This window comes from Meriones unguiculatus, chromosome 11 (assembly GCF_030254825.1).
Source record: "Meriones unguiculatus strain TT.TT164.6M chromosome 11, Bangor_MerUng_6.1, whole genome shotgun sequence".
Taxonomy (NCBI): Eukaryota; Metazoa; Chordata; class Mammalia; order Rodentia; family Muridae; genus Meriones; species Meriones unguiculatus.
Genome location: NC_083359.1, coordinates 4162771 through 4175459, shown reverse-complemented (window position 1 = coordinate 4175459; position 12689 = coordinate 4162771). Strand labels below are relative to the sequence as shown.

Here is a 12689-nt window from a genome sequence, read left to right as displayed (position 1 = left end):
ATGGTTCCCATAAGATCATATGTTTGACTTCAGCTGGTGGGATGTTTGGGAAGGATTAGGAAGTGTGACCCTGTTGGAGGGGGCATGACCTTGGTGGAGGAGGTGTGTCATTAGGGGTTAGCTTTTAAGTTTCCAAAGCCCTTGCCATTCCCAGAATCTGTCTGCTTCCTGCTTATAGATCAAGGTATAAACTCTCAGCTCCAGCCACAGCGGCATGCTTCCTGCCTGATGCCATGTTCCTAGCCATGATGAATGGCCGGAATTTTAACCCTCTGAAACTGTAAGCCCCCAATAAACTCTTTCTTCTGCAAGTTGCCTTGGTCACGATGACTCATCACAGCAATAGAAAAGTAACTAAGACAACCGTTCATTTTCACAGTCTCCTTAGAGGAGATTAATATGTCCTTGACTGCTTATCGCTTACATCATTGTCATGAGGTTAGGAGGGCTTAGTCACAGGCAAAAGTCTCACATGGACCCAAGAAGCACCCTTTGGGAAGGGCTCCCCACTATCCCCTCACCTTAGGAGACAAATACATAATTCCAATCTGTGTGCTATCTCTTGAATGAGGACTGTCTTCCACGGCTTCACCTGTTTAAATACCTGAACCCCAGCTGGTGGTGTACTTTTGGGAACCTGTAGAACGCGTTGGACACGCGACCTACCTGGCAGACGTAGGGATACAGAGGCTGGTGGTTGAGACTTATACCCCAGACACACTTCTGGCCCGAGAGCTCTGCTGCCTGCTCTACTGAGAAGAGATGATGATGACAGGGAGCCACAAGCATCCACCAGCCAGCACGGATGGGCGCTGCTTCCACAGCCTTCCCAGGCGTGATGGACTGTGCACTCTCAAACCGGGAGCCAAAATACGTCTTTCTTTCATTAAGCTGCTTTGTGTCCAGGATTCGGTCACAGGAATGAGACGGGTAAAGGATACACTGTCCCTCCCTTCCCACGACGTGGGTGACACCAAGATCACCTCAGGTTGCTGCGCGCTGGCCTCGGCCACTCACCTGTATTTATAGTCTCTGAAGCACATCTGATGGGCTTTGAGCTTAGAGATGAGAAGCTTGAGAATTTTGAGGAAGATGAAGAAATTAACCTGGAAAACAAAAAGCAGATGCAGGTAAGTAAGGGGTGTGTGCCACACTCTGTGGAGACCCAGGTCACCCTGGCGTGGCTTCCTCCCGTGAACCAGGGGCAAGTTAGCAGTTAGCTGGTCACACAGGAAGTGTCTAGGTATCCCCATTGTTCCAAAGACTCTGAACTGAACCCCTCCCGGGAGGTAACTTGGAGTATCCTTTGCTTTACCCTGCCTGGGAGAGGTCCAGCACTCAGCAGTGTGAGAAAGACAAACAAGTACCATTACTAAGTAACACGTATTGATCTCTCACAACCCCAGATTTGAGCTGAGAACTTTCCATGTACCGTTTCATTTAATCTTCAAAAGGACCCTCGGAAGTTGTCACGGTTAAGGTTTTTTTGTCCCCACAAAACATTGCTGTGTTTGCAGGGGAGAGGAGAATAGCATAACAGCGAAGCTCAGCACGACCGAGCAGGTGATTATGACCGAAGTTAACGAGCTCCCCTCATGTGAACAGTCCAGTGTGCCCGCTAGGGCCCTCTTACTGTGTAACCAGGTCTGCAGCGGGACTCACTGAGCAGTGTCTGCCCTGCACTCTCGAGGCTCTTTCCCACGACGATCACAGACTGGGCAAATCTAGACCTTCACTGCAATTCCTTGATGCTCCTTTTAACAAGGAGACCCTGCTCTCCCTCCCTCACTCTCACCCTGTGTGTGCATTACATTTCATTACTCTGAGCTAATGAAAAGAACACGGTAAAAGGGATGTCTCCTTCTCTCTCTCTTCCTCTCCCCGACACCTCTGTCTGGGGTTGCTCAGCCTTGAGGAAGGTAACCACCATGCTGTGTGAGAGGAGTCCCACAGGGGAGAACTAAGTCTTCCTCCCAGTGGCCTGCAGTTCTCCACAGCGGCGCGCGCGCGTGTGTGTGTGTGTGTGTGTGTGTGTGTGTGTGTGTGTGTGTGTGTGAATAGTGCCTGAATACCTTGGGGGTGATTCTCCTCCAGGGCCTTTCTATGGCATCATCTCTGTCTGATATTTTGACTCAAGAGAGAGTATGTGTCTGCTGGATGTAAAAACAAATGAACGAACAAAAAAAAAAAAAAACCTAAGTGGCTGAGTGTAGGCTACAGGTGTTGGGTGTAGGCTAAGTATGAACTTGGATAGTGAACGTATGGTCTGTGAGGAGACTGGAAGGCAAGGCTAGCCAGTAAGAGGCTTACATGGTCACGTGGTCACACTGAAGGGCTTGGGTTTTCTCATGAAGGTAATGGAGAACCAGGGATAAATTCTAAACAGGCATATGACCTGATCAGATTGGAACCTCTCCTTTTCAGGAAGACCGTTTTTAGCAGCAGTGAGGGGGGACGGATTAGGTAAGGATAAGTCTGGAGGAGGGGGAGCAGTTGGGAGGCAGTTTCCAAGTTCCCGGGGAAGATGATGGACGGGCGAACTCAGGCGGCTGCCCTGGGGGTTTCAGTGATAATGAGGAACGACTCGTGTAAAACTACTAAGGGTGTGTCAGATGAACTTTGATGATGGGGGGTTGTGACACCAAAGATGAGCTGACATCTCACACTCCACTGCATGCTAGTATGATTCACCCATAACGGAGCCATGAGTGGGGGAAGGGCTCTGGCGATTTGGGGAGGACAGTGTGTCTAAAAGCTTCAATCATAAGAGGAGCTTTAAGGCAGATGGACGTTCATGTCTGGACCTCAGCAGAGCATGAAGCCATTAGAATGCTGAGAGAGGCTTTGGTGGAGGATGTTTTCTAAGATGGAGAAGGTTTAATAAGACTACCATGCAATGGGAATCGAGCTGATAGAAGAGGCAATCAGGTGACAAGCCATGGAATTAAATCTCTACAAACACTGACCTCGCACAATACAAATGTCCCCAGGTGGAAGAAAAAGCCTACAGACTGAAACACATGCTATAAAATGCAGCATGTGTACCTCCTCCATGCTCCACTGGCCTCAGAGACTCAATGCTCAGTGCTAAAGAAGCCGGAGTTTCTAAAACATAAACCAACAGGAACGAAGGCAGTGCCCAGCCAAAGGAGATTTAGTACCAGAAAATTTTAAATATTCAAATGAAACCATAAACAAGTAATTTATCCCTTTTAATGGGATATCTGCTTCTCATCACAATGAGAAAACACTGCGTGCTTGGCTTAGAAACTTGTATAACATGGGCATTTTCCCGACAAAGTAAGCTTAATGGGGGCGATACATCTTTCAGCCAATGGACTGCAGTCTGGACCGTCTCCTAGGAAACAAAGAGCCTGTGGATCTGCTCCTCTCTGTGTCTCCCAGAGACTGGACAAGAGAAAATGGGCATGAACCAAGGGCCACATGAAGGAAGCACCTCCTCAGAGTCCCCGTGGATGGCCAGCTCCAGTAACCATGGAGCCTGGCCTCCTCTGGGTTTCCAGAGGTCTAAGAGACAGCAGCCACGTTTGGATGGTGGGTTCTTCATTTGTGTACCATCAGAGAAGGTGATAAATGAGGAATGTTCTCAAGAATGAAGCTAGCTCCCCTAGGAATCTGTGACAAAGTAGGGAACACTCAGAACCTCAAACATATAAAACTCTCTTCCAGGGCCTGAACCCTGCAGCTGCTTTTGCAGCCATTACCTCCCGGGTGACACGTGTTTGACACCCTAGCATCAGTGCACAGCTGTGGGCCTACAGGAAAGAGTGGTGAGTTCTACCATGACAGCTGCTCTGGGGCTGGCTTCATAGTACCAACAATCTTTCCTATCTGTCAAGTCCTGGTGCCTTCTGCCTGCTGTATGGATAAAAATGCCTACATCTCTAAGACCTCTCCTTCGGGCCCAAACATAGCTTCCCCAAATGTTCTGCTGAAAGCACATGCTCTGTAGAAGGTAAGGAGTGGCTCAGAGAGCATGGAGGAAGGTCCTTTCTCTCATTCAAATGTACACACACACACACACACACACACACACACACACACACGGTTCATGTTTTCATGTTTGTTCAGTTGATGGTACTGTTTGGGAAGGTTACAGAACTTTTAGGAGGTGGAACCTTGCTACAGGAAGTACATCTGTAGAGCAAGGCTGTGAGGGTGTATAAACCCACCCTCCTTCCTGTTGTTTCTAACTTTCCAAGCATGAATGAAACTGTGACCAAATAGCTTCCTTTTCAGGCTGCTTTGCTTTCCCTCCCTGTCACCATGTCGCTGTCATAATGGAACCTTTTGTATTTTATCACAGAAAAAAAAAGTAACCAAATACACCTATGATCTGATTTACTTTCACCATGAAAAGCAGTGAAGGTAAACAAAATAAGACAGAATTTAGAAAGACAGAGCTACTGGGTGCAGAGAGCAGCCCATAAGCTAGGCTGAAAAGCATGGTGAGGCTTGTCTGTGAAAGAAAACCTGGAAAGGGTAGTACAGGAGTGGACAAGGGATGTGTAAAAGCGATGTCTCTCCGCTTTTCCTTATAGAGACGGAAGAGGCTCTTGATGGCAGATGATGGGACAAGGCAGGTAGGGAGGCTTCCACTTCAGCTCTTCAGCAGAGAGCAGTATAGAAGAGAGTCGATGTTCTGGGAGACCAGGAGCTGTAGGAAGCACCTACTTCCTCGTAAGACAGAAGATCTAAAGATGGACAAAGGAAAACGAGCAGTAATTTTGCCCATTTCTCAGCATTGCCACATTCTTAACCTGTCAGAGGAGTCAGTGGGGGTGAATGACGTTTTGACTTTATGGCATCAATGGATAGTTCATTCAACTGACTGGCTGACCAACCCTCTCAACTGGGTGTCCAATCCGGTCAGACTCTTAGCTCCTGGGAGCAGGATAAAGCTGCAAAGACCTTTCTCGATGTAATTAGTTAATGAGGCTGCCCTCGAAGGAATGGAGTAATTGTGGCTTTACAATTTTGCCAGCAGGTGACGGTGACTAAGAGGCAAGAACTCACCATGTGCCAGTGTGACTCAACTCCAGCAGAACAAGAACGAGAGGGGCTAATTTAAGAGCGCAGTTCTATGAAAAGACAGGAGTAAAGAAGGGAGGAATTCTCCCGTTTCTTTTTTCTGGTGAAAGACTCAGAGGACATGTAGATGTCCCCGCTTGTCACAGCATGGGCATTTCTGAAACACAAGAATCGTGACACTAGGAGCAGCAGACGAAGACCAACAACATAAGAAACTGCATTAAGGGGTCACATCATTAGGAAGGCTGAGAACCACTGTTTTAGAATTTCAGCCTAAATAGAATATACACGGAGGTCAGGGGTTTTTTTTCTTAACACAGTATTTCCTTTTGCTTATGTCACAACCTAGTGCAGTGGGGATCTCTGTTCTGTGTAGTTATTTGGGGACCCACAGCTCTCTTCATATTGTTATTCAGTGAATTTTCTTTTAAAGATTTATTTATTTATTATTTATACAGTGTTCTGTCTTCGTGAATTCCTACATGCCAGAAGAGGGCACTGGATGTTATAATAGATGGTTATGAGTCACCATTTGGTTGCTGGGAATTGAACTCAGGACCTCTAGAAAAACAACCAATGCTCTTAAGCTCTGAACCACCTTTACAGCCCGAATCTTCTTATAGACTGGGATGATGGCTATTCAGATTAGTGGAGAGTGGCAATGTATAGTCATATGACCAGCCATGAAGGCCACATCAATGCTGTATTCTGCCCGTTAATGGCAAACAGTCTTTTTCTTACGGAAGAAACACTCCCCCAGTTTCTATTCAAGGTCAATTCCTCTTGGCCAAATCCCTGCAGACACAGACAGTAGAAGTTAAACAGCATCTTCCCTGAGACCTTCATAGAAACGATCTTTTCCAGACATGTCTGGTGACTTTTGTTAGTCGACAGAATAGAAAGATCAGCTCAAGTATTAGCTTCCAAGGAGGACTACTGGGACCGTCAGATGTGAAGTAATTCAACATCCCAACTGAGAAGGAAAACTTTGAGTTTCTCCACCTAGGCGAAATGTGGGGTGCTTGTGGTCAAACTGACAGGGACCAGCAACATCTATCACACTAAAGATCAACCTTGAGTGCTCAGTTTGGCTAATTGAAATGTCATAGGCAGAAGAAAACTGTAGCTTGATATTTCTCCAAAGTGATCACTCTGGCTGCAGTGAGGAGGCCTGATCACCGAGGATAAGAAGGAAGGGCATCAATCAAGAAGCGTTTGCAGAGGACTCCAAAGGAGGGCTGAGTAAAAATAGTCAATGTGGAGCTGAGAGGGAGGTGACTTGGAAGGACCTCCAAGAAACAACACCAATTTGAAGTCCAGGAAGAAGGAAAAAAGATAGGATCTGGGAGGACACCAAATGCTGTGGCTTGAGTGTCTGGTGATGGGTGGTGCAGTCACTTATTGAGTAGAGAGAGCAAGAGGAAGAGAAAGATGGATGCAAAGATCAGGTGTCCATGGTGAGTGAAAGTGAATACAGAGCCAATCATACTGGAGTTATAGAAACAGCAGCAAGTGAAGATCATTTCATCCAAACTGAGAGGACAAAATAAACAAACAAAAAAACAAAAACAGAAAAGACCCACCATGCTCTTGTCCGGGTAGGGAGGGATGTTACTCCAGGAGCCAGGAAAGACTGGCAGAAGCCAGCAGACTAGTCAAGTCTTGAACTGATAATAAGCACATTGGAACCTGCTGCTAATGCTACTGCTGCAAGGACCATTCTTGGAAAAGCAAAGATATAACAAGATGCATTTCAATCCCAGCTACAAACTAGATCCCCCAGGCCCTTGTGAGTCCAGTGAAAACCTAATTATCTACAGTGGAACTTGAGCCACAAGGAATTGCAGAGACAATACAGGAGATTTCAACAGCAATTGAGAACTATTGAAAGCTTCCAGAAAATGGTAGAATAAATATCAGTGGTTTAATCAGACAGAGCTTGTACTCTATCTAACAGAGGATTGGTAGCTTCTCTCTGATTTTTTTTTTTCTACTTGGTTAGCAAGCACCTTTCAGAGCTCAGAGCGTGGATTCCAATCCTTTACTAAATGTATTTGCCAAGGGGCCACCATATACTTAAGCTGGCTGCTAGGATAAGCAGAAAGCAGTCCACAGCGGCAGCAAGCAGATCCTAAAGAAATACTTGAAATGTATTGGAATGTATTGGAGCAGAAGCCAGTAAATATGGAATCCATGGAGGAGGGTGTCCTGGCACAGTGGCATAGAGACGTTGGTGCTTGACCCAAGGCCTGAAAGATGAACACTAGACCCCGCCCCTCACTCTCCCCCACCTCCCACCCCCCCGTGAATAAGATGCCCGGAAAATCAGCAAACCCCTGCTGTGGATACAAACAGGTTTTTGTTTTGGTCCCAGGTGTGGGATGTAGGACTGATTCAGATGGTCCACAGCAGCAGACTATTTGCCTCGTGCAGGCTCTGAAAGGAACACTTTGCCACCTGCAGATAGTTTAAATCTGAGGAGTCTGGAGAGAGAATAAATGCCAGAGCCCAGAGAGTGGAGGAAGAGAAAGAACAAGGCTGCTCCTGCTTCCCTGCTGCGGTTCCTGGTTGCTGTTATGAAACAAGAATTTGGAGATCTCCTGAAACAAGGATTGGACTGCTCCAAGGAACCCAACGACCCTAACCAGCTGGAAGCAGTTAAAAAAGAAGCATGTCCCCTCTCCCACTAACCCTTTCTCCTACCTGGTGTTGGGGTGTTGGAAGGGATTGGGGTGGAGTAGGGAGAAAAAGATAGAAGAAACGTAAATAAAAGAGTTTTGTTTTGTTTTGTTTTGTTTTTATAAAGTATGCCTACAGACCCAGGGTGTCTAAGTCTGTAGACTAATATCTGAAAGATATTAACCATAGGCATGCCAAGCATAGGCCCGGAGGAAAAAAGTTGTTTTGAGGCACAACAGGTGGAACTATCACTCAGTCACTCACCTTACTTGGTCTATGATGTTACTGAGGCAAGTGACGTCTCAGCTTGTCAGTGTCCTTCCCAAAACATAAGTATAATAGCACTGCAACTTTGTAGGCTCATTGAGAAGAGTTCATATACTCAAAACACTAAAGGGCTGGCATTGGTTGGAAGTACTCAGTAAATGTTACCAGGCAGCAGTACTGGTGCCAGGGTGGGAAGTGGGTGGTTGGTTTTCCCATGGGACTGTGTGAGCAGAGAGAACAGAATGATTGAAAACTGGATGACTGGAGAGGTGAGGGCTCAGAGTCCTGTAAGTCGGACCTGAGAACACTTGCTCTCAGCCAAGTGACTAATAACAAAGGAAAGGTACCAACAGTGGATATATCACTTACAACTACCCCCGCAAGCATCCTTGGTGCTCCTACCATTTCTATGCACAACTCTTTTCCAGGTCACAGCCGTATCCAAGCAAGGAATTTCCCTGAGTTGCTGACAGATGCTAACAATCTTCTACAAAACTGTTCTCTTTTTCTTTCAAGGTCCTATGCTATCTGCACAAAGGAGCCAAAATGGACTACCCAGCCACCCTTGGCGCTGACATGGAACCCAGTGCTAGCTAGCCAGTGGGCACTCAGGGCGGGAAGGAAGATGTCTCCAACTGTCAGTGGAACCTGTCAGCCCAGTGTTGGTTAGCCCCCTGACTGCTCCTTCAGCATCCTCAGCAAAACTCATCCTCACACCCTCGTCTAAACTGCGGGCCACAAGTTTATTCGGGGTCCTATCACTCAGTGTAGGAGGCTGCAAGACACTGGAACATACAGTGACCAAAAGCTTAACTCAGATTAAATGCACATGTCTAATGAGTTTCTGGCCACATTAGCCCACGTTGCATCATGAAATCATGAAACTTGAAGCAGCCTTGTTTCTGAAGACATGACACTTTCACTGCACACTCCAGTGAACACTTCCTGAGACACCTCAGCTTGGATTCAGGGCTATTGTGTTTTATGAGTTGCAGTGTTTTCACTCTACATACAAAGTCGTCTTCTCTTAAAGGATGATGCTTTAATTACAGAAAAGAGAAAGACTTTTCACGTTTCTCTACCATCATTCTATAGCACTGTAAATATTCAATTCCTTTATCTTTGCACTGGATCGTTAGAATGTTTGATTTTAAAATTGCTGTTTGAGGGAATGGAAAGGTGGCTCAGCAGTTAAGAATGTTTACTGCTCTTCCGGAAGACCCAGGTTCAAATCCCAGCACCTGTATTAGGTGGTTCACAACTGCCTGTAACTCCAGCTCCAGGGGATCTGACACCCTTTCTAGATCCATGGGCACCTGCACTTATACATGTACACACACATAACACACATACACACAATAATTAAAATCTTTAAAAAAAAAAATAAGCCTTTCCAAAATGGCTGCTGCTTGAGTTGCTAATTTCAGTTTCACTTTAAAAATTACTCCATGAATTTCAGCTTGGGATAGGAAAGACTCTTCAATAATTTCTAAAATAGCCTTAAACATACTTCTGTCATTTTGAACTACATACTTATATGGTGACATTCTCAACATTAATAGTTATAAAATGCAAAATATCAACGGGAAAAATTGAAAATATAGTATCTAATATTCAGCCTAAGATTTAATTTATATGTAAAAATAAACAATATCAATCCCACTAGCATGAAAACTTAATTTTGTTAAATGTCCAAATCATATATATGCCAAGAATTTCTTCTAAAGTAAATTTCTTTATAAACCCATCAGTGTCTGAGTTGTAGCCACATTGTGTTTGTCTACAAACTTGGGGTCCCATAAAGGTTGCTTTGGCAAAAGAGGTCACAAGTGGAAGAGTTTAAGAAGCATGCTTTAAATGGGTCCTCTAGGTCATCTCTATTCTCTGCAAATATTATACATCCCAACAAAACCAAGTGATATCTATTCTTTTAATGGTTTTGTATTAACACTAATTGTTCATGTTTCTCCTCTGAAAGTCATTTCATTGCTTTCCTCCTCCCACTTTCTAATGACATTAAGATAAAAGCTGAGCAGGGCGTGGGGGCACACATCTGTAATCCCAACAATGGGGGGCCTGAGGCAGGAGGGCTGCCATGAGGTGGAAGTCAGGCTCAACTGTGTAGCAAGACCCTGTCTCAAACAAACAATCAAGAGGCACACACTGATAGCTCCATGGTTTCTGAAAAGCCCTTTCCCTATCACAGCCCTTAGGTGCAGGATCATAGAGCTGATTTCAAGTACCATTTAAAGATGCAGAGAGCTGGAGGCTTGACCCTGAATTTAGGTCCCTGAATTTAGGTCTAATTTCTCACCCAGAAGAAACTGCTCACTCATCCTATTCCCCCTCTCATGGACCAGAGATGTGAGGATTTAGGAGGGAGGTGAGAATAGAGGGATGCTCCCTGAAGCTGCCGAACCCAGAGAAGAAAAGGGTGAATGGAATGGGTGGATGGGATGGTCCTTACTGTCACACAAAGCAGCATGGGTCCTCTGATGATCCACCAGATTTTCTTATTCCCGTTTGTTGCCCAGCACCTACGGACAAGGTCAGGAGTAGGAGACACATGAGATGGGGATGAATGCCCAAGTTTCACGCCCTGTAGAAGAAGGATGCTTGCCTGTCTTAAAGATAACTGTCAGTCCATCTCCTTAGAGGAGGGATGAGGGAAAAGGAAAAAAAAAACTGTTTCACTTCCTACCATGAAATTGCTCTTTATCCTTAGGAGCGTACTGCATAGACACTTCCACTTTTTCTTCAATGCAAACCAAAACCCTGGGTTGTAGATGCTTATTACTTTACCCTTATTTTGTTTTCCTTATTTCAATGATCATTGATTACATATGTATATCCACATGTGAACATGAAGGATGTCTGGTGTGGACTTCACGATACACATCATTTAGGAACGGGCTTAAAGCTTTGCTGGGTTTCAGTTCCTACAAGTTAGGAGATTCAGAACTACCTTATGCCTCCTGACGTGTTTTAGTCTCTGTGTTATATTTCATGAGGCAGCAGTGCCACGTTGTGTGTAATGAGTCCTCCATCAATCCGAGTCGTCGTTTCCTCTCAGGCGAACAAACCTATCGAAACTACTCTGTGCTTCTATCCTTACACACCCAGGACCACAGCTGGTCCAAACAGCATCTTTCAATAATTTACATGTGTAGCTAGAATGCTTCTATATGATCTTTGACTATCTACACTATCTGTTACACTAGAGGGACAAAGTAGGAGAAATGGAAGAGTCTGTTTGGAAAGGTGATGTCGTTGCCTGTATTTGGGTATATCTTGGAATTGCTGGTCCAGGAAAGGCTGACACCAGGTGGATTACCTACCCTATGTTCTCCAGGTGTGCGCGGGCAAAACTCCAGGGAACAACAAACAGCATGGGGAAGGCTGTGTAAAAAGCAGAGAAGCTAGTTAGAAGTTGCTTGTCTAAAACTGCCTGCTCTCACTCCAGCCTGATGGGGCCCAGGACACCAGGTCCAAAGGGTTAAAAATAAATCATAGGATCCTAGACTGTGAGAACTGGAGATGCTTAGAGTAGCCCAAGACCAGCCATGCCTCCGTAGTAAGAGAGGTTAGACCCTGGGGAGAAAGGGCTTGGAACTGTCACAAAGTAGCTTGGAAAAAAATCCATGGGCTTCAGTCAGATTCTCCCTGAGAAATATCATGGGTCCATTTATTTCCTCTGAGCCCTGCGTCCTCTAATGGACCAAGGGCTTGTGGAAACCAGAGTTCCAGATCAGGATTCAATGCCCAGCTTTTACAATAATAATAATAATAATAATAATAATAAATAATGATGATGATGGTGGTGGTGATAATGACAATGAACTTTTATTTTCTCAAATACTTGTTGTCATAGACTGATGGATTTTTATTTTTTCATCTCAAAATTCCTGTGCTGAAGACCTGTCAGCACTGCGTTAGTGTCTGACAACGGGGAATGTGGAATAACTGGGTTTAGAAGACATTCTGGGTTAGGGTTCTCCAGATGGGATTAGTGTCCTTATGAAAAGAGACTGGAGGACTCATTTTCTCCCTCTCTCCACCGCGAGCGGATACAGCCAACAGGGCAGTTGTGCGCATGCCAGGAAGAGGATCCTCACTAGAATGCAAGCACGTTAGCCTCTGAGCCTCCAGAAGCAGGGGAAACCAGTGTCTGTTGCTCAAGCCACACAGGTATTTTGTTATGGTATTGTAGGAAGGCTAATGCGCTTGGAAAGAAGGCGAGAGTTTGTCATCTGGTTGCACGAAAGATCTTTCCATTTTTGCATATGTGCATTGAGCATGCAGCGCCTGTACTTGTGAATGGATGTATCTGTATTGAGAAATCATCCGCTCCAAGTTTCATGCTCTAGCTGGGATTTCTGGCTCCAACCAAATTCTCTGCTGGCGGGCCCCCACATTCTGGGCCCCCGGGAGAGGAGGAGGGGAGTCGCGTCACTCACCCCAACCCACCACCAGGTATCTGGGCCACAGCCGCCTTTCAGGAAGCACTGTGGGCGCCAGCAGAGCATGGAGGTAAAGTCCTTCAACCAGCAGCCACAAGTGGTTGGCGCCCACAAAGTAGTGCAGGAGGACCTGGACGGAGCGGCAGGAGGCGGACATCTGCGGGGGCAGAACCTGGGTGAGTCCGGGTGTTCTCAGCACCTGGATGGGCAGGGCCTCCCCAGGTACACACA

The 12689-nt window shown here is 45.8% G+C and overlaps 1 protein-coding gene across 1 annotated transcript in view; it reads right to left on the bottom strand.

Annotated features, from left to right (window-relative positions):
• Glp2r (glucagon like peptide 2 receptor) overlaps positions 1 to 12689 on the bottom strand; it is a 59022-nt gene that overhangs the window by 19332 nt on the left and 27001 nt on the right. The window contains exons 7-10 of the mRNA XM_021656010.2: positions 12456 to 12615; positions 11337 to 11397; positions 10466 to 10535; positions 1018 to 1106 (exon numbers count right to left, since the gene is read on the bottom strand). Of these exons, the coding sequence (XP_021511685.2) occupies positions 1018 to 1106; positions 10466 to 10535; positions 11337 to 11397; positions 12456 to 12615 (380 nt within the window). The remainder of the gene's footprint in view (positions 1 to 1017; positions 1107 to 10465; positions 10536 to 11336; positions 11398 to 12455; positions 12616 to 12689) is intronic.